This window comes from Anolis sagrei, chromosome 6 (assembly GCF_037176765.1).
Source record: "Anolis sagrei isolate rAnoSag1 chromosome 6, rAnoSag1.mat, whole genome shotgun sequence".
NCBI classification, from domain to species: Eukaryota; Metazoa; Chordata; class Lepidosauria; order Squamata; family Dactyloidae; genus Anolis; species Anolis sagrei.
This window is the reverse complement of record NC_090026.1, coordinates 79,133,791-79,157,256: the sequence shown is the minus strand read 5'-3', so window position 1 is coordinate 79,157,256 and position 23,466 is coordinate 79,133,791. Positions and strand designations below refer to the sequence as shown.

General features: G+C 38.2%; 1 protein-coding gene across 1 annotated transcript in view; it reads right to left on the bottom strand.

Moving 5' to 3' along the window:
• CPNE4 (copine 4) overlaps positions 1 to 23,466 on the bottom strand; it is a 246,075-nt gene that overhangs the window by 97,246 nt on the left and 125,363 nt on the right. The window contains exon 3 of the mRNA XM_060781818.2: positions 2,327 to 2,506. Within this exon, the coding sequence (XP_060637801.1) occupies positions 2,327 to 2,506 (180 nt within the window). The remainder of the gene's footprint in view (positions 1 to 2,326; positions 2,507 to 23,466) is intronic.

Here is a 23,466-nt window from a genome sequence, read left to right as displayed (position 1 = left end):
CTGATATTGTTGGTTGCAACATGTAGTCATCTTGACCACTGACTGCCCTGTTTGATTATGACAAACACCGTGATCTAGCAACATCTGGATTCCAGCCAAAATCTGGTTCAGAGTCAGAGAAATGATGTTTTGAAAGTTCTACAGATTTGCTGTTAGAATGTCATGCCAGCATAATGCTTCAGGTACTTTGTTCACCTTACTCTATGCCCCATACAATTAACTTCCCAAAGCCAAAACAGGCTGTGTAGACCTTAGTTTCCAGCGTGCTATGTCAGATGGTTCCTGGGGAACGTATGCGCCAATGTGCTACAAGGTTCTCCCAGGAATTCCAGTCACTGCTGTGCTCTCTAGCATGTACACCACGTTTATAGCAGATTGGCAGGTCTTAGTGCAGCTTACAAAGTGCAGTCTCAAGAGCTCAAGAGAATGAAACCAATGTATGACAAAAATGCACAAAATGGATAATGAAGGTGTGCCTGAAGATATTGGGGCGGGGGGGGGGTGCGCACTATTGGTCTTGAGCTACCTGTCAGTTTCTGACAGAAAGGCAAAAGAACAATAACATCGAGGAGGAGTAATCCCCTGTTTCCCAACATCTAACTCACAGAGGCATTTAATGCATTCATAATAGACTCCACAGTAGCTAGCATCTCCTTTTCTAAAAGAAGTAAATTAAATGAAAATTCAACTATACAAGAATACTGAAGTACTAACACAGATCTCTATGCACTATATTTTTGAGTCATCGTCTTTCAGTAAATTACCCCCAAAGATTGGAAAATGAGGCCTAAAATTTACTGATATTATCAAAAGTGTTTTGCTCTTGGTAATGTATTTCTCTTAACTTGTTCTTGTTATATGAGCTTTCCCATCAAAGCAGGCATGTAGCCGGGGGGGGGGGGGGGGGGGGGGCTTGAGGGGCTTCAGCCCCCCCCCCCCCGCAATTCTCATGGTGGTCCGCGAGAAGGCCTTACTGGTACATTATTTAAACTGTTATGTTTATTCATATAATGATCTGATCACCATGCTCAATATATCCCATATGCATGGGGGTATTGGGGCAATGATACAAAAGGCTTGCTAGGGTAGACCCTCTTTCACTCGGAGTCAGCCCCCCCCCCCCGAATCAAACTCAGCCCCTCCCGAATCAAACTCCTGGCTACGGGCCTGCATCAAAGCTAAGTTTCTTGTAGTGAATATGGGTTCTATCCTCCTTCTTCCATGCTAAGATCATTTCTAGCTGAGCAGCCTTCTTCTCAAATACATTTCTGTGTTGTAAACCCTTATTAACATCCAAGCAGTATTCAGTATTCATCTAAGGTTTTGTGTGTGTGAGGCCCTTCCTTTTTTTGAAATATATCTTTCAAAACTGGTTTGAACAGAAACGTTTTTACACCTTACAATGCCATCACCTCCACACACATCCATGTACAATTACATAGTCTTTAACATGTATCTGTTATTAAGGAAATGATACAATGCAACCTCCTATACAGTACGTGAACTACCACTATAAAATAATTTTATTTAATTTTCTCTCATCTTTGCAAAGGCTGATTTCCTTGCTGGACTTCTATGTTCAGATTATGGATGACACTCATTAGAAGATGCACAGACACCGCACATTCAAATTAATCTTTTAAGATGCTAAAATATCACCTTCCCATCAATTTAGGCCATTAATGGCTGGCTTTGGGCATTAGTCTTTGGACCAACACCAATCTGGAAAAGGTTTCCTATGAACTTACTTCTGTTTTATCATAAAATATTTCTAAGAACTCTGGACTGAATAGTTCACTGAAATAATAAACAACATTTTTAAAGTTGTGTTTTATAAAAAGTAGATAACAGACTGTGAAATAAACTCATTATTTTATTTGGCTTGTGGATCCTTGGATTTAGTTTTAATCATCTCTACTTCAGATAGTAAAAGAGAACAGAACACAAGTGATCCTAACCAATAACATAATTGTTTTACAACCAAATGATGCTGTGAAATCTGTCATATTGGTATATGTGATGGATGTGAGGGATAGTGAAGCAAATTGCTTGTATTCAAAGAGGATCAAACTAGATGTGACATCGGAAAATCCATTATGAGATCTGCATGTGTGTATATTTGCTCTGGAGTAGGAATGTTGTTCTTTTTCAATAGGAAGATCTGCCATAGTTACTGTGGTCACCACACAGCTAGTCTAAAAATAAACCATCAAATTAGTCTCTTAAAGGTATCAAATGGAGTTAGCAAGAGCTTTTACTAGTAGTTATGGATTTGACCAATGTAGGGGGGGGGGGGGGGAGAATCCAAGAAGGCCACAATCCCTACCTGCCCAAGAGTGCATTCCATGCCACCCAGAAAATCTGCATCTTTCAGCCCGTTGTGATTGCTGCTGATATCGTGGCATTCGAACCGTAGCCGCTGGACTTCTTCAAAATAAAAGTCCACTGTGAAAAGCTTGGAGAAGATAGGATTTATGCAAGTTCGAATCACTTCTGTCCTGTCAACCTATGAATTAAAAGAGAGTTGACATTAGTGACTTTTTCATCCCTTTGGATTTCATAATGATGGCACCAAATGGAGTGCTGGTAGGGAACAATTACAATTTAAAACACTAAACATTTTCTTTTAAAAAAATTAAATGACCACAAAAAATACATATTGCTCATTTTTGTGAAATTATATCCTTCATTGAAACTGGCTTTGAAAGATGTTTAACACTGCTCTTTTCCTAGGAAGCCAGGCCAAGATAATAAAAAGTAAACACATGAAACACAGCAGGTAAATTTTCATTCATGGACAATAAATGGGTTGAGTAGATAAAACTTTATCATCACAGCATTTGGGATGCATATTGAACCTTCCTTTAAACATGCATATGTATAATTTGATATACCCTTCTTTGTGAATTTTCAGATGGAAAAGTGTATTACTTCCAGCAAAGGAGATTTGGCTATAAAATCAGGAAAATGTAGTCATAACTATAGCTCATTAAAGGTACGGGTGTGAATGATATCATTTTGGTGTCCCGGATTTGGGGGATTCAGCTGCCGAATCCTTGGAAATGAGCCTGGTGAGGCTAGCTGAAGTCATAGCCGATACGAATCACAGCAGCCTATTTTTCTCAGCTAATGGGGCTAATGGGGCTAAGTGGCACTCTACCTGAGGCAAGATGTGGTTCCTCCTCTACTTTCTTTCCCAGCAGCTTCCTCCATTGCTCCCCAAAGCTCCTCCCCTCCAGTGCCCACTAGAGGCAAATGAGAACTCACTTTCCTAGCAGTACACTGTGTGGCATGGGCATTTAAGGAGCCTTGTGCTCCCTCCCAGGGCCTGATGAGAGTTGAGGTTGTTTTCTTTGTGTGTTTCTCACTTTCTTTCTTAGCCATTCAGAGGCCTGGTTGACTGTGTCCATTCTCCTTCCTTCTTGTGGTGTGACTTCAATTCCCAGAACTCTCTCTGGTGGGTTTTTTAAAAATGTTATGGTAAAAACTAAATTTTTTCCAAAAATCAGTGGGTTGGTGAAACATTCTGAAACTTGGCAGGCTTGCAGTCATAAATGTGGTCTACAAGTGATGTGAGTTTCATGCTGGTAGGGCTAAAAATGACAGAGAAAAGAGTCGCTAAAGCTTCCCCATTGACACCAATGGACCGAATCTTACCAGAATAAAAATAGAACCCCCTCCCAAATTTTGGTAACTTCCTAATAAACAGAAATGGGACAAAAATGACACAAGTCTTTGTCGAATTGCTCACCTCTAATTGAAAGCCAAGATATTGGACTCAATTGCAACTAAACCAAGAAACATTACTTTTAAAGGGAGCTTAGAATTAGAATAAGAATTCCCATCTCCACTCCACCCAAACCTACTCTTTCTCTCTCTTGCTCTCTTTTCTCTCGTATAAGCATACGTCCTCCAGTCTTCAGTCTGCCAGATCATTTTTTCCTGCTAAAAAAAGCCTTAACTTTCTTTGAACTGCCACTTGATCGTGATCATTAGGTATTCTCGAGAGCAAATCTTTTCAAGTATATTCAAATGTGCTGCTTCAGAGAAGACCTGAATTCCAGAGGCTTGTACAGTTTCTGCAAGAAGTGTGGCTCTTCGTTAAAGTATGAGATGAAACAAGGACAAAATTTTGAGGTCATGTAGTTGAACTGAGAAGGACAGGTATGAAAACTGATACATGAAAAACTTTAACTTAAACACTTCTCTCTCCTTCCTCCCCTTCTTTCAATTAATGGAATTCTTTCCTTTCGGTACTGAGATTACTCCCATATCCTTCACAAAACAGTCATTTTCTACAGACTCACCAGGGCACTTATCAGCACTGAGGATTACTTCTATTTTCCTTACAGATAGCTGAGAACTGAACCTGGGTCCTGATACCAGGGGGGAAATTATGGTGTCCTTGTATGGCACTCATTCTTTCATTTAACTTGCTCTTGAATTGTGGCAGCTAGGAACTGGCAAGCTTGTTGTAAATAGTCTGGAGAGTCTGATGGTCTTCTTAAGGTTCAAGCTGCACTGTTCTAACAATAAATTCTCTTAATGAAATTTTAAGCTATTTGCCATGAGACCTAACTTCATTTTGATTTATGACTTTATTTTAATTGTAAACTCCCTTGAATATGTTGTTAGCAAAACATGGGAAATAAATATTGAAAACAAATAAACATTAATTGCTGTATGAGAATGGAAAGTATAGGACAAATACCAATGCTCCAATCTAAGAACTGGAAGATTCAAAGCCAATGGAGTCAAAAATCTATTTAACAACAGCAACAACAACAGACGCCACCCTTGAAACATACTTGAGGTCTTTTTAAAAAGTGGAATTGTTTTTGGAAAATGGAGGTGATGTTGAATCTTAAGATAAATTTTGGTGTCTTAGGAATAAGAGAGATTTTTTTGGAAGAACCATTAAAATTCACAGATTATACATTCTGTGAAATGATGTTGATATTTAAAAAAAATTGAATGAAGGAGAAAGCAAAATTTAAAAATTTGCCATTCTCCCGAACAACTGCTCCATGCACCTACAACCATCTTGGAGGTGGTAACCCAACAGCAGCTGGTGGCTTAGCAGTGAATCTATTGCAGGTTTTAGCCCAGACTTTAAAGATTTTATATAGTCAAACCTATCTTCAAACTGATTCCACTTCCTGCATAGTTGCTGTAAAGTTCACACTACAGCCAAGAATAGATTCTCAATCCCTTTGACATGAGAACTATAGACCGCTACTATGGTATCCACTGCCATTTCTGGGCATCCCATGTATGGACAACAAATGTAGGATACAAGTGAGGAGGAGCTTCGGTTAAATGTTTCAACTCTGACTGTATTAATTATTTCGCATCTTTTTTTAATCTTGAAAGTTATTCTATGAGCAAACATGGCTGGATATGCATCTTCCATGCCTTCTGATAACATGTATTTTTTTGGTTACAACATCATTAGGAAGAGTAATGAGAGCCCTACATGGCCACTGTATTATTTACACCACCACGTGAGTAGCTTCTAATATTATGTGTGCCATTCAGTTCTTCCCATCACCACCTACATCTTGTACATGTGTTGAAAGAAGGCCCTCAAAGTTGTACATAGAGGCTTCCCCACAATTCTATGCTATCATTTTGTTATTGTTCATTCATTCAGTCACTTCCAACTCTTCATGGCCTCATGGACCAGCCCACGCCAGAGCTCCCTGTCAACCATAGCCACCCCCAGCTCCTTCAAGTCAAGCCTGTACTTCGAGAATACCATCCATCCATCTTGCCCTTGGTTGACCCCTCTTCTCTTTTCCTTCCATTTTCCCCAGCATCGTTATCTTCTCCAAGTTTTCCTGTCTTCTCATTATGTGGCCAAAGTACTTCATCTTTGCCTCTAATATCCTTTCCTCCTGTGAGCAGCTGGGCATTATTTCTTGGAGTATGGACTAGTTTGATCTTCTTCTGATCCAAGGTACTTTCAGAATTTTCCTCATAGAATTTCCAAAAGAAAGCAGTTTTCTTTCCTGCAAACATTCTCATTATCTGTTCAAGGAAGAGGCTAAATGCCACATAGGATACTAAGGGAAGAACTCCTCAGTGTCCATATGTCAATGCCCACAAGTAAAACCTGAACTGAGATAATAGTGATCAATAGACCATTAGAAGGCTTTTGCAGCACAATACAATTCAATCCCATATTATCTGCCATTGTTCCAAAACAGAGATTGTTCTCAATGATATAAGCATGGTAATACTTAATGTACCAATGTAAATTTCATATATATTTGACTATAAGTCAAGAAGTTTTGGTAAAAATTTACCCTGAAAACTTGGGTAAATGTATCCACAGGTCAATGCTGGTTTCCATAGGAGTTAGGTTCATAACTATTACTATGGATGGTTTTGGGGGGACCTATGGGGAGTCTGTGCTACTCAAGTGACGATGTTCATGAGATTGACTTAACAGTGAAGAAAGTTTCACTGAGGATCCAATTACAGCAAGTGACCACACTAGAGATTATGATGGTGATGATGATGACAGTGATATTATCATTATTATTATTTTCAGTGTCTTTTAAACTACTCTGTAATTGCATGGGATATTTTTAAGGCAGACAGATGACAATGGAGATTAAGCCATAATAGTATATCACATTGTTTCATTCGCTGAACATTGTTTCATTCTAGTAATTGAGAGAATATCATTCTAAGAATGCTCATTTTGACAGATGATTTCAGCTTTGTCTGTAGATTATAGCAGTTACAATCAAGCTAATGGAAAGAGATGATTCAAAGAATCAAAATATTATTTGGAAAATCACAGGTGTGTACTACACAATACAATGGGATGTTTCATTGCCGATTTTATCAAATTCGACATTTGACATAAGTGCTCTAATAATGCAATGATCCCTGGAAGAGTTTGGGATTTCTTAATTTTCCCATAAGGTGGAGATACCTGTTTTTGAACATGGACACCTGACCGCACAAATCTCATCTGAGTGGCAGTGTAAAGGTTCACACAGGAATACCAACATCAGAGAAAATTAAAAGGAGGTGTTCTGGATGCACAAGAGAAAAGGTCCACGATTACTGGAAGATACAATGGAACATTAAGATATAACATCCAGGAACTGTGTGGTCAAGAGTGTGGTCAAACAGTGAGAAAATAATATCATACAAAACAATTATATTAAGCAGAAAAATCCTTATATTAATGTACTGAGTTTAGGAAAGGCAAAATTTTACACCTTCTTTTTCTCTCCTCACCATCCTGCTGTGTTAACTTTACCCATTGAACCCAAACTGCTTTCCCCCATTTGAACCCGTTTGCAACAACCAAATTAAGCCAAGGGTAAAGGGGAGAAGTGAGAGGCAGAGAGAGAAACTGGGACATTTTAAAAGCAGCTAATAAAATGAAACAATAAAGACCGTCTCTGTGGGAATGATAGAATCCAAAGTTCTTCCATTCCCAGAGAAGTAAATATGTATGTGTGGGTGGAGAAATTCGCTCTTGAATTGGCATAATTTATTTCCCTTTATTCTGAAACAATAGAAAAGAAGTTACTTTTTTAAAAATTATATTTTCTGTCATTTTAAAAGCTCCTGAAACAGGAAAGAGAAAAGTTTTTGCCATGATCTACCACTCACTGGTATGAATTCATCAAAGCATAGAACAAGGACAGTTCTTCCACTTGCCTTGGACTGTTCAGCTTGGTATCTCTACCATTATATACCTAGATGGGTGGATGAGAAATATTTCCTAGTTTTATTAAAGACACAACAACATAACAGGACAATCTGGAGTGAAATCTAGTTGAGGAAGTGTTTCTTTCAGATTTGGACAACTATCTAGCGCTCTGCATTACTCTCAGAGAGTGAAGTGTCAGTCTTAAAATACTGCAGACAAAGATATACAAGTGAAGATAAGACTTTTTTCTGTTGTGGATATCAAATGATCAATTTAATGTTGTTAATTCAGAATCATCCATTATATGATATGTAAAAAGGAATGCTTTGGACCATACCATAAAAGAAGACAGGATTTTGAAGATCTTTGAAATGGCTGAAATGAACAAATTATTTAATTTGATAAGACAAAAAATTGTTGGTTGCATTTTTAAAGGACTGCAAGTTGTTTTTGATTTACACAAAGAAGAAAATTTTGAAGGCTGACATATATGGAATTGCTCTTAGCCAGAAGAAAAGTATCTGAGGTTGATATTAAAGAGAAGTCTAAACATTATTTTTAGATTCAGATCTTTGTATTGGAAAGCGAAAAGTCTTTTTGGTGGGCATGGGCGACCCCTCTCCACCCACTCTCCCCACATAAGTAGGCAAACACACAGTATTGGGGCAACCAAAGGCCACAACTTGTTTATTGATTTCAATGCAGACAGGGTTGGCAGCCATGCATGGGTTCTGGATTAGGAATCGTACAGTCCACTGCTGACCGATTCAACCAAAACAACGATAGGGGTCACAGGCAGTTTTCTGATAAGTTTCAACCCAGGACACTGGTACTGCCGCACCTCTAAGAAGCTACCTGGACACTCCCCCTTCCAAACCAGATCCAGGGCGCATGCCAAACACCCCCAAGCTGTGGCAAAAGACCATGACTGAGAAATAACAATAACACCAACACAGGCTAAATAACTACAGGGCAGAAGGGAGGGTGCAATTTGAAGGCCCTGGTTTGAGGGCTGGCGTGCCTTTCCCAGATCTGCTGCAGCAGGTCAAAGTTGGCACTAGTGGCAGTAAACAGGATGCAGAGTGGAGTATGGCACTGATTGGCAGAGCGCCCACCAGGTGCCAAAACACACAAGACACCAGGGGCTCCTGGAAACGAGAAGGCCTGGGAGAGGGTGGTGGGAGAGCACCAGCTACCGCAACATCCCTGTCCGGTAAGTCGGGTAGAGCATTTCTGTTTGGGGAGTATTGAATATATAAGTTGTTAAGTGCTTAATGTTCATTTTTTATTTATTCCTTTTTAATAGTGGTGATTGTGTCTAGTATGTATTTGTATATATTTTAGTATGTTTTTTCCCCAAAAGGAAACAAAAATATTAACAAAAACACTCCCCACAAAACCCAAAAACAAATCAAAACACACTAATCTAGACTCCATTATTTTCTGGGACTGTTTCTTGATCACGACACCTGACAGAATAAATTAAGAAAGGGCATGCATATCCTACTAATTTATGCAAGGTTCTTTAAAATGTATGCATAGTGGACATGGATGCTCCATACGGCTCTCTATTTTCAAGGATTTTTATTTTCTGGGAAGAAAAAGTTATTAGCAAATATCTAACTGAAGATGAAAATTAAACAGGGGCAGAGGCTATATGTTTTCTGGCACATGGGAATTTAAAAGTGGGTTATGTCTACAACTTAATATCCACCCTAGAGGATTGATGGGGTGACTTCAAATTCTAAAAATACATAATTATCATTTTACAGTGAAATCTCAAAGAATAACAGAAGGAAGAAGATGAAAAATGGAAGCCCAAAATTCTTGTATAAAACAAAAGACCTCAGCAACAGATGAAAAAAAGAGAAGCAGATGAAAGTTTCAAGGACCATTTTATCAATGGTCATTAGCTTCACACAAAAACACAACTTTTATGTACATGTTCCGTCTCCCAGGAGCTTGGTTTGCATTGCTTTTTGGTTGCTTGAAATGGTACCCCTTTGCATTTTCCCCAGGGTTGCAGCAGCACCCTGAAAGTTAATTATTAACAGAGGTTGGAAGCCAGCCTGCAAGCCCTTGCAGCTATTGGTTTAAAAAGTATCTCTTTGGGTCTAGAGACCGCCTTTTTTCCTGGGAATGAGATCTCCATTTTGGAATCTCCCATGCCTTCTTTAGTATAGAAAAAAGCCTCAGATGTGCTGTTGGTCAGCTAAGAAGCTCTGACAAAGCCATTCTGAGTACTATTGAGTATTGAGTACTATTGAGCAATATTGAGAATTGAGTACTATAGAGATACATACATAGATAGATAGATAGATAGATAGATAGATAGATACATAGAACAGGAATTGAGTTATTGAGATATTGAGTTAGTTAGATAGAGAAGCTTATTGAGAAACATATTGAGATAGATAGATAGATAGATAGAGAAATAGTCATTGGGATATTGAGCTATTGAGTCATTGAGAGAGAGAGAGAGAGAGAAAGAGAGAGAGAGACTTTGTTACTTCATCTCCAAAGCTAACCTTGAGCTTAGATAGGGGAAGACCTGTTCTTTCTAACCATAGCGGCTCAGGGTTAGGGTAGAGTGTCCCAGGATTTTCTACCATTGGGGGAAGTTAATTTAGCAGCTGGAGGAAAAGAAAAAGAAAGAACATCTACATGGTTTCACAAATTGACTGTTTTGTTTGTAACTTCAACAAGCTGTGCCAAGTCTGCCAAAGACTTTGAGAAATAAATATTCTGTTTGATGTTCAAAACCTGGAGTGGCCTCCATTACTGAATATCTTGAGCTTCTAAGAAAGACACCAGTAGTTCACCCAGATAAAGAGAGAAGCACATCTTAGTTTTAATTTTATAGTGTCTGGGTGTGACGGCACAGTACAGCCTCCATTAATCATAGTTTGGGTTTTGACAACAATCTTTCTTAGGCTGCCTATAGCATTTTAATGGAAACAATAAGATGTCTCTTTACTGCTCTCATTTAATTAAAACATTGCATAGTATCAAAAAAAATTTAAAAGACACAAAGGTTGTATTTTGTGAACACACTTCCAGAAACACAACCACTCTAACCCCAGCCTCTCCCCACAGATTTGTCTACGCATCTATCTTATCTCATCTCATCTTATCTTTGCATACATCCATCCATTCCAACCTTTCATAGCTAAAAAATGATGCATACATGGCCAAGCAACATCAGAGTATGGCTAAGATGTTTTTATGGATTTTATGTGAATTGTTCGTAATACTAATGATGTTTAATACTGTCTTAATATTCAGATATTTGTATATTTTAAATGGTATTGTAATGCTTTCAATGTTAGCTGCTTTAAGTCTCCTTATGGAGAGAAAAAGCAGGATATAAATAATAATAATAATAATAATAATAATAATAACAATAATAATAGTAATAGCATTCTTTTTATACCCTACCACCATCTCCCTGAAGGGACTGAATGATGAAGAACACAAGTAAAGTGAAATTGCAGCTGGCAGTTCTGGGCCAAGCCTACACGGAAAGGAAATATCTCACTCCTCTCCTCTCACCTTACTCCCTTCATTGAATACAAGTTACTTTTTAGTTTTGAACTCAGTTCGAAGAAATGTACCATAATTCAGTTGGTGGAAACAGGTAAACTAAAGGTAAATGAAGAGGAGGAAGAGAAAAAAAACAGGATATTTTAGAGCACTTTTAAACGTGGGATGGCAGAGGTTAGCTCTACAAAATTAGTATATGGCACTCCTAACTTTCTATGATTCATACCATGGGTTGGCATCATATATTTTATCTATGATTCCCTTAGTTATTGTTGTGGACCCCCAAAAGTTTGCAATGGTACTACCCCACCCATTGGAATCAGTACCAAAAAGTGCTGCTTTTGTTTTACATTTTCACCATTTGCAGAAATTTAGCAGTGCAGCCACAAATCTTTTAATAATCAGGCACTCCCACTTTAAAATAAGGTGAAGAAAAAGTTCAGGAGCTTGTTTGGAAGCTCAATGCTGCTACCCAAATTGCTCCAACCAGGCTGGATCTACACTACTATATAATCCAGTTTCTGAATCCAGATTATCATATGAGTCTACAATGCCATATAATTCAGTTCAAAGAAGATAATCTGGATGCAGAAACTGGATTATATGGCAGTGTAGATGAGGTCCCACTCACTGATTTCACCACCAGGTATGCATTTCCCTTCATAGCTTGTTTGAAATCCATCACTATATTTGTAGGAAGCATGCTTCTTTTTAAAGTATTTTCATAACACTGTAGTTACCCCAGTAGCAAATCAGATATTGCAATTAATATATTTTTGTAATGACTAAGAAGTAACAGATTTACAGCAAGAGCCTGCAAAACCTATTACTTTGGATTATGATTTTGGAATTTTCCATCCAGCATGGCTGAAGTATCTTGTTGTTTCTATAATTTACCATTGTGACATAACTGCAATAGTTTTTAATTGTTTTATGACTATACAATCTGTTTGGCTTTGTACCACAGGCCAGAAACGTGAGCCATTATTTTCCCCCAAAACTAATTTAGTTACCTTTGACTCATAAAAGTAAACAGTTTTAAAATTGTAAATATATTATAATTAATGGATTGGATCTCTAATTATAGTTAATTTCTTATAAAAAATCTTTCTGAGTGCTAGTTGGGCCTAAAAAAAAGCAATGGCAAAATAATGAAAATATGGCTTTCGACTGGAAATAAACACAATAATTTACATTAATATAACGATGTTATTATAACAAAGAGCTTTATCTTCTATTTAGACATTGGTGGATTAGGAGTGGCCAAACATCATTACGTTGATCCTTTAATTAGTAGTTTAATGAATTGCCTATACACAGCAATCCAGTCGAGCCATTAAAAATCTCCCAATGAATACACCAAGGTAACCAAAGCATTACTAATATTCATTCTCAGTGATGTGTGTATGAATCACGTCAATTGATACAGATCCAGTGTGGCTGTCAGTTTAAGAAATCTATCTGCCACTGACATGCTCTTAATGAAAGATGTATTAATTCACTTTCAATGGTATAATTCAAGTGGCAAATCAATTATGTCACTGAGGCATTACAAATGATAAGGGAGCAGTAGAGTGCATCCTTATGTAACGTGTGATGCAACAGACAGTGCCTCCTTTTCTCTCTGGTAAATGAAAGCATTCAAATGAAGCCCATAGAAAGGAGCTCCCCTGGGACTGTATTCCAATATGATCTCCCCCTTTTGATTCCACATTTTAATTACGTATCTAAGACCCTGACCTCAGCTCAAAATCTCTGACTCAATTGCCATGCTTATCATTTCTTCTGGTTCCAAAAGTATAGGGGATCAGGGATCCCGAATGTCAACAAGGCTAACGTGTCACTAGACATGCACGAAGAATGTATAACAGCCTGGGTTGACTATGTCTTATGTGTGTGTGTATGTTTATTCTGGTCAGCTAACTGGACATTGTTTTGATGAGTATTTATTGAATTATGTTTTATGACAGTGTTATGATTTTATTGATGTTGATGTTTATATTGTAATTGTGTTCTTGGTGGCATTGAATTTTGCCTTGTAAACCGCCTCGAGTCGCCGGAAGGCTGAGAAGGGCGGTATACAAATATAGTAAATAAATAAACAGTTAATGGCAATCCCATGAATTTCATAGGGTTTATATGGATTATATGAGTTTACACTACCAGATGATCTGGGATAAACAGATAATCTGGGATCAAATCCTGGGATATAGGACAGTGTAGATTCAGTCTCAGGTCCCTTCTACACTGCCATATACAATTCAGATGATCTGCTTTGAACTGAATTATATGGCAGTGTAGACTAAAATAATCCAGTTCAAAGAAGATAATGTGGAGTATTTTTGATAATCTGGATTATATGGCAGTGTAGAAAGGGCCTCAGATGTGTTTTTGCCACTTCCTTCTTTACCAACATCTGACAAAATATGTAATCTCTATGAATTTTCTAGGGCCTCCAGGCAATTCTATGGTCTGCTTCTTCTGGAAGTCACAGAGTTTCTCTGGAAGACATAGGCTAGATCTAAACTGCCCTATATCCCATGATCTGATCCCAGATTATCTGGCAATGTAGATTTAGGCCCCTTCTACACTGCCATATAATACAGATTATAAAAAAAAATAATCAACATTATCTGCTTTGAACTGGATTATATGAGTCTACATTCCAATATAATCCAGTTCAAAGCAGATAATATGGGATTAGATTCTAGGATATAGGGCAGTGTAGATCCAGTCATAGCAACTTCCTAGAGAATATAAATAACCCTCTACTTGTCCAGAGTGACTCTGTGAAAACTTTCAATAGAAATTATTAATCTCAATGGGATTGTTAGCCACAATTTCCTGTTTCCAGTATAGGTTCAGGAATTTATACCTCACAGATATGGGGACTATAGTATAACCTGATATTTATTGGCAGTCTCCCATTCAAGTATTAACCACAGCGGTCTCTTCTTAACTTCCTAGATAAGACAGGACCCGGTGTCTTGAGAGGATTAGATCCTTGTGACTTATTTACGTATTCTAGACCGAGGTGGACAAAAATTGACCACAACTGAAGCCCCCAAGATCCCCACTGCAGACAGCATCCACTTCTCAAATCCCCCATAAAATGGCCAATCTCAAAGGCAGAAGTATCTAGGGATGTGGAGATATAAATGGGTGGAGCAAAGAGAAAGCAATGCGGTCTTGGAAGGGGTGGATGTGGCCCCTGTATCTCGGGAGGATGCCCAACCTCACTCTAGATCCATATTTACAGTAGAATTGAAATGGACTGAAAGTGTTATAATTGTGTAGTTCAATGGGCTCATGGAAGATTTATCACATCCACAAAAGGATATATGTGAGACGACTTGTTTCTTTTTGAAAAAAAAACATTTCAATGGCTAAAAAAAGAATGTGGGAGATACTTAAATGGAAAGATCATCTCAATGGAACTCCTCAAACTCTTGGTTTGCATTTGTTTGGTACATGTTATAGTGCCAAATTAAGACTGCCATCTTTTGCTTCTAACAAGTTCCTCAGTTTAACACCTAAGCAGACAAGTAAAAGACAGTTCTCCTCCAGCTAGAAATAGCTGTTTGTTGTTGGTGCCTTCAAGTTGTTTCCGACTTATGGTGACCTCAAAGTCACATTTTCACAGGGTTTTTCTGGCAGGATTTGTTTAGAGGGCCTTTGCATTTGCCTTCCTCAGATCTCTTTATTTGGGTACTGTGAAAAATCACCACCACCACCCCTTTTTAGATAACAGGATTTTTTGGACTACAGCTGTCAATACTGTGTGGGACATTTGGGGAGCTGTAGCCCCAAAAGTAATGATTTCAATATTTCACTCTCTGGAATGCTATAAATGTGGTGACTAGTTGAAAATTTCATGGAAGGTTTTTCAAAAAAAAATTGGGAGCATTGTCCTCATTCCCCATCTCACGTTGTAGCTACACACTTAAACAAACACATATTTTTCTTCCTGTCCCATCAATATCAAACAAAGCTTCACGTTTGTGATGCATTCTCTTAGAAATGCTTTTTAGAAAATAAGCTTGGGGATAGAGTACCAATTAAAAGGAAATCCAAGGCATTCTAAATTTACTTGAGTGATGACAGTTCAAACTGGGCTTCCTACAACTAGTTGTCATGACTGAAACCTCTCAGCTCAATACAATCTAGTGATATCTTCAGGAACGAGGTTAGAAGAGTTTCTCATTGAAGTGAAAATGCTTTAAGAGCTCAGGTCAAACGTTCAGCCTTCAATATCTTGAGAAATGGTAGCTACCTTGAGAAAGTAAATCCATTAAAGGCAGACCTGGAAAAGCCAAAGATGCAGGTAATTATGGGCACAAGAACTGTAAGAAGTTTTGGAAATGATAGCCTGAGTTTTCAGAATCTATTCTACAGAAGTTAATCTAATCTCAAATAATCATTTTCAGTCAGCGGTTATCCCACTAAAAACATGTCATGAACTGTGAGATCCTACGCCTGTTTACTCAGAGGAAGGTCTTAACACGGAGGTGCAAATCATGTATCATTTCAATGGGGTATGACTGCAGCTCCTGTCAGCATAGCCAACCATGAGAAATGCTATATGCTACAATTCAACAGGATTTGGAGGGCAGCATAATCCACGAAGCATTCAAAACAAGTGTTTCCTTTATATTATACCTTGTAACATGGATGTACCAAAAATTGGCACAGGAGACAGGAGCACTGGGACATCCAGTATGAGCCCCCAGCACTAATTTCCCTTTTTAAGAAAAACTTTAAATGGTTCCTTGATCTACTGATTCTTAAACTGTGGGTTCTCCTGACCCCATAGCTCAATGTAGGGATCATGAAAAATTTGGCAACAGGAGTTGGTTGAATTCTTTTTTGCTAATAAAACTCAATTACTGTGTAATGAAATGATGCATGTCCAAACACGTTCCATCAACATGAAATGTTTGAAAAGCTCTGACCTATTGGATATTGTAGGCATTTATACAAATCTGTTGGGCAGTGTTTACAATGGACTCTGCAGAAGAGGTTTCAGGCATACTTCATAAAAAGGAAAATCAGCCTGTTCAGCAAGCCTTGCAAATGCTGATTTATTATCCATAAAATTTTGACTTTTTATACCTATTTTATATATCTATATACTCAGAACCATGTAAACATTTCTCAGTCACAAGGGGAAAAAATTAGGAAGCCCTGCTTTGATTCTCCGGAGACACAGGATTAATTTTTTTCTACATTTTATTTATTTATTTATTTACAATATTTATATTTTCCTCTTCCCAATATATGTTAGACAAAGGACAGCTTTTGTTAAAGCAAAAGAAACTTCCAATCACTCCTTGAATTGGAAAAAAACCCCACATCCACTAAACCAAACACATGCTGGGGAAAATCATCAAAAAAATTGGACGCTGCATCCCCCCAAAGTGAATAAGAAGGCTTTAAAGTAAGATTATAGGAGTAAGTATCAGGGAATAAGTATGTGGCTCTCCAAGGTCCAACAGACCTTTAGAAGATACCCCACGCCAGATGTATAGACCAGGGGTGTCAAACTCATTTTCATTGAGGACCACATCAGCCTTATAATTGCCTTAAAGGGGCTGTTGAATCCACAGATGGAGAATCCATGGATACAGAGGTCCAACTCTTAATTATTATTTTTACATAGCAGTCAGTGCTCTCTGGTTATAAGCCAGTTTGGGTCCCCAGATGTTACTGAACAACAACTGCCAGCATTTTGGATGGACAACAACTCCCAGCACCCTGTGGACTGGGGCTAATCGGAATTGCAACCCAACAGCCCTTGTGGCGCTCTAGTTGGGGAAAGGTTAAAGATGATTTTAACATTAGGCATCATATTCACAAGCCTTGTTTATAAATTCAAACCTCACCCTCCTGACTAAAAAAAACAAACTGGAGTCTTCCAGATGTTACTGTAGAACAACTCCCATCTCCTCCAGTCATGATGTCTAATGATGAGAAATACAGGAGATGTAGTCCAGCATCTGGCGGGCCGCATAAAACGATCGGGTGGTCAGGATTCGGCCCTTGGGTTTGACATATGGCATTAACAATGTAATGCTGGAAAGTTTATGATTCCAAACTGGAAGCCAGCAAGACCTTGCCCTTAAAGGAACAAACAAATTTGAGACATAGCTCATCTCTTCCACACATAGGTTAGAAAGCAATAAGCATATTAATCCAAGGAAATGACCTTTACTTGGCTATAGATATAAATTTCAAAGGAGTGTATGGTCCTAATAGTAGATTGATAGGGCCTTCCTTGGGAAAAAAAATAAAGGGAAAGGTTACAATGACTGTGAGACCCAATATCTGTAGTAAATCTCTCTCTGTATGATCCTATTTATGCGGGCAATGCAACAAGGTGTTTTAGACAGTGCTATCAATCAAAAGACATTGGTAGCTTCCCCTCCACAACGAATTTCTGTACAAAAGACAAAGGAAACAGTGTGAAAATATGTTTAGGTTTTCAAGCAGAAGACAACATCATGCCATGAATGAGGTTGAGCAACTGCACAATAATAGCCATGCCTGGGAGCAGGGAGACACAGGGTGCATTTGCATCGTAAAATTCATGCAAATTAACACTATGTTATGTTATAGTTGTAGTTTCACAAGTTATTTGGCTTTCTCTGCCAAATAGTATGGATTTCTCATCAAATTACAACTCCCATGATTCCTCAGCATTTTATTTATCATGTCATCAGCAACCAGACATTTGTATTACATTTTTAACAAAAACAAACAAACAGACAGACAAAACACAGAATTTGCAAGCTTGGTAGTTGATTAAATGTCCTTTAACCAGTAGCTGGCCACTTGGAGTACCTCTGGTGTTGCTACAAGGAGGTCCTCCATTGTGCATGTAGCAAGGCTCAGGTTGCATTGCAGCAGGTGGTCTGTGGTTCCTCAGCATTGAGCCGTAGCAGTTAAAGTGGTGTGAAACTGCTTTAATTTTATGGTGCAGACCAGTAGTTCTTAACCTGTGGGCCACAGACCACCAATGAGCCTCGTGGATGAAAATCTTGTCCGCGAGTCTCCTTCCTCTTTATTTCTTTATTTCTTTTCTTTATTTTATTTTCACTCCTTTCATACCACCTATCCCTCCTTCCCTGTCGCTTACCTTAGCTAGCTGGCAAAAGCCTAGGGAAGTGGGCCTGGCGAAGCCACGGCATCCATTTTAGAAGAGGGAGATGGGGAGAAGCCCTCTTAGGTTAGATTTGCCTTAAGGGGGCATGTTCAAGTCTAGGAGGGAAAATCAGAAGGGTAGGATTGGTTAGGAAGATGGGGGCAGAGCCTAAGTGATCAAAAGGAAAAAGTGTCTTTTAAACTGAGGTTTGAGGTCCCAGTTTGCCAGAGTTGGGATTTGGAACGGGTAAAGAGAAGAAGTGTGGCTGTTAGCGAGAGCAGTTTGGGTTTGAAGAAGAAGTTTGGGTCAATCTTTTGTGTAGTATTCAGAATAGCTATTGAGAATATAGCTAGAATACTGTGTGGAACAGCACCCCATTAGTGGTCTGTTCATTTCCTAAGGAAGTCTAGTTCAGGGTTTTTGGCTAGATTCTTAAGGGGGATTTTTGGGAGTTACTTTCAGAGTAATTTTCTGTGGTGGAACTTTTAAGACCTGTAACCCAGAAGATTTTAAGATCTTTACTCAAACGCAGCTGCAAGCTTTTTATGCCAGTATTTTACTGAAACCATTAAGCATTTGTACCTGAAATATTCAAGCCTGTTCAATAAAAGTTCTTGTTATTTTTATTAACTTATACCAGCCTCAGTGTGAATACCTTTGGGGTCAAACTGTTATTCAAGTCAGCTTTTAACAGCCTTTAAGAAAACTATAGTGACACAGTGTGGGCCACAGAACCATCTCTCAATAATACCTCAGTCTGTTTATTATCAATATGGTGGCAGCGGAAATCTTTTAAAGAATCCTTTTGAGTCTCTCAGTTCCAGTGGTTCCTAGTTCCTAATTTTTTTTAAAAAAAAGTTGGTTCAGCAACCATACTCCCTCTACCTTTTGTGAGCTCTATATTTTGGTGAGCTAGTCTATAGTGGTGGTGTTATCATTATAATTTGGCTGAGCAGTGTTGGGATTATTTTCTATATTTCTATAAATCAGTTTAAAATTTTACTACTACTCGGTGGCTCATTATACTGACCATGGCATATGTTCTGTATCAGAAACTAGAGCTGATGTGGTCTATCCAATGCAATTTTCTGAATCAGCAACCCAAACCGAATCTAAAGTAGAGCAAAAACTTATTTGTAACCCTTTTGGTACTAATGTTGGAGAATGGTCCCTGGTCAAACTGGTACCTGGTCAAAGTGGTCTCTGGTCAAGTGTTCCCTGGTCAAAGTGGTCCCTGGCCAAGTTGTCCCTGATCAAAAAAAAGTTGGGAACCATTGGTGTAGATGAATTCTGCCAAGTCTAGTCTCAGGGCCAGTTCTATATATTATTGGGAAAAGCAAAACAGTCACTTCAAACAGTATCTTATAGATATCATAAAAAGGAAATCAGTTCCTCAATGAATCTTTATTTCATATTTACCTCCAGAGATGATGAGAAGTACTTTTGTGATTTTCTGTCTTGTACATCAAAACTATCAGGATTGCTAGGGGAAGTCTGTGCCTTGTCCTGGATGAGGGCAGTAGAGGATTATGGCTTTCATGTCAGTGGAAGAGTGCAGACTGTTAAAGAGCTATCCAAGGTGCTGAAATTCATATCTGAAAATATCTGCCTTACAATGTAAGCCAAAGACCAGAATGGAGTTATCATTCTACTGGCATGTAATCCACCAGCTGCCACTAGCAGGAGGTGTCACTTGTTCTGCCTTAAGCAGTACAATGCTGCTGGTCGGCCCATTACCAGGAAATGTGATTAATGCTTTCATCGTGTGACGTTGTATTAAATAAGGGGAAAAGACAAATGTTTTGGCCTGATGGGATAAGAATAAAGGCTCTGGAAGTCTGAAAGAAGTGGGTAGAACTGCCTTAGATAGAATCTGTGCAGCACATTGTTCAAGTCAGTGTCTTAGTGCCAGTCATCCTAAATACAACCCTGGGGAATGACGGAATAATTAACATAGACAAAACAGTGCTATCCAGCTTCAAATAGAAAGAAGCGTAATGCAAGAGATGCCATCACAGATATGCTGACAGGAGAAGAAAATACAAAAAGTGGACATCAAACAATCCCCTACAGATCCAGTCCCTTTGCACTTGTTATTAATAACAGAGAACTGTTGCTCCCAATACTTTCATTCTATTATTTTCTTCATGAGATTGTCTTTTTCCTACATCAGGAGCAATCAGATAAGGCAGCTGAGCAGATTAGGTGAAATGTACTTATACATACAAAAGTGAAAAACGGCGGTGAGCAAAACTAAAAGTAATTCAGCCATTAATCCTTTGTTACCTTTTGTCAGCTAACATTTTAAGAGCATGCAGTAAGGAAGATATATCATCATATCTTTGGCTGATAATACAGAAGAAACATTCCAGACTTGAGATTTGGATTGTGATGCCCTGAGGCAGAATCAAACAGGTGAACAAATTTAGAGCCATTGTGAAAAAATAATGGAGAAAAACTCAGAGAGATGCAGGTATTTTGTGGTTTTTAAAGTATTAGTCTGTTTCAGCAATAAATAAATAAAAGGGAAAGGAGCAGGAATGAAGGAATCCAGTAACACCTTTTGGATTTGAATAGTTTATCTTAGCATACATTTATGTGGGTAGTAATCTACTCCTTCAGATGCACTGAAGTAGGAATTACAACCACAGGCATGTTAGAATTAAAAGGTTGTGGACAGTCAGGTCAGAGTACAGTATAAAGGCTAACTGAGCTGTTGGACTTTAAAACACATCTGAAGAGCTATCTCTTCTGGCAGGGCTACCCAATAAAGCTTTAACTATGAATTTTACACTCCCATCTTGTATTTAATATATTTTAGTCCTTGTTCTGTGTATTTTAATGCATTTATTTCATATAAAAACATTTTAATATGTGTATTTTACAGAATTTTTTATAATTATGTGTTTTTAGCTATTTTCTGAAAAGGAGAAGGTAAGAAAATTATTATTATTATTATTATTATTATTATTATTCAGAAAGATGATGCCTCCATGGTCCTAAGGCTGGCATGACTGCATAAAGCATCATTACCGTCTCGCCAGAGTGGTACCCATCAATCTACTCACATTTGCATGTTTTTGAACTGCTAGGTTGGCAGAAGCTGAGGCTAAGAGCGGGAGCTCATCCTCCTTCACAGATCTGAACTGCCAACCTTTTGGTCAGCAAGTTCAGCATATCAGCAGTTTAACCTGCTGCAGCACGAGGAGCTCCTATCTACATCTATATACCTAATTAAAGTGAAATATTTTTGTAGGTGTGTGGCTGGGGCTCCCACTTGTACAGACAAGTTCCCACTTCCACAAACAACTAATGACCTCCACCTCTGATGAGTCACTAAGGCCCTCCCTCCAGTGACACTGCAGGCTACAGCAAGTGCCATGAACATGTACAAGAGCCTTGCCAATGTCCTGCACAAACACAATACTGCCCACCACCCAAGTGAAGGCTTCCATACGGGGACAATTTCACCCTAGATTTTATGTGTTTTCTCCACCACAGACATCTCAGTGTTTCTGAGTCTCTCCAAGGTCTAGACATTACTTGTCACACATAACTCCCATGACCAACAAAAAATACTGGAGGGCTTTGGGGCTGAATTCACTTTGATTTGAGGGAGTTGTAGTTCACCTACACCCAGAGAGTACTTTGGATATAGGTGTACTACAACTCTCCAAAATCAAGGTCAATCTCTCCCAAACTCCTCCAGTATTCAGATTTGGCCATATCAGGTATACATGCCAAGTTTGGTCCTGATTCATCGTTGTTTGGGTTCGTTGTTTGGGTTTTGGCCTCTCCATCCAGATATTTATGCAAGTAAAATGACAAGCTCTACCAAGTAGCTAGTCCCTCAGTAGTACTGAGATCAGCATTATGCAAAGTGATACTTAAGAAAGCCAGGACTAAGAAAGTGCAACAATCACTCACACAATAATTTTTGCACAATCACAGTGCATTGACACAGTCTGACCACTAAGTTTTCTGGAGAAATTATTGTATTGGAATATTTGTAATAATATAAAGAAAGTAGATATACTTTTCTATTTAACAAAAAAGGCTACACCTTAAAGAGCATTTTTTAAACCACCACATGCCTAAAGAGCCTGTGCCTGATATGTATATCAGCAATTTAACTTTTTTTTTTTTGCTGAGCTATAACTGTAGCAACTTTGGCTTCATTCAATTACTCTTTGTATCACTTAGCAATTCCATTTCAAGTTGAAATAACCTGACTCAGTACTAGTTAAGCAATTTATTTCACTAAAGAGTATATGTGAGTCAGTGTTTCACATTTTGTTTTGACAGCTTGTACTAGAGAGTGATTGAGAGGCAAGGGATTTTGTGAAATAGAAATATGCTTTGCAACGCATTCATTTTTAATCCATTTTAAAATACACATATACTAAATCGAGTAGGCTCTCATGTCCTATATTTAACATATTACACTATTGAAGTACATCAGCTCAGGTTGCTACAGATAAACACATGCAGCTATTGACCACCCTGAGTACATTTGGAGAAAGGTTATGATATAAATGCAGGTTGAGCATCTCTTCTCCAGAAATCTGAAATACTCCAAAATTCAGAGTTGTCCCAATGGGTACAAAAGATAGGCCCCCTTCTATACTACCATGTAAAATCCAGATTATCTGCTTTGAATTGGATTATATAGCAGTGTAGACTCAAATAATTTAGTTAAAAGCAGATAATCTGTTTTTACAAGGCAGTGTAGATGGGACCATAGTGACACCTTTGCTTTCTGATAGTTGGATAAGATACAATCAACCTGTATATTGCAACCCTCAACTTTCAGGATGGACAGAAATTTATTATTTCATTAATAAGTATGGTATTTAGAATATCTGTTTTTAATTTAATTTAATTAGATACTTGGGACCCAACTTAGGGCTCATGTCAGGATAAAAGGGAAGAATACAGAGTTAAGTTCTGAAATCCAAAATTGTCCACTTGGGTGGCTAAGATAATGAGAACACCTTTGCTTTCTGAGAGTTCAATGTAGACAAACTTTGTTTCATGCCCAAAATTATTTTTTTAAATTGTGAATAAACAGTCTTCAGACTGTAAAAGATATAGATATAAAACA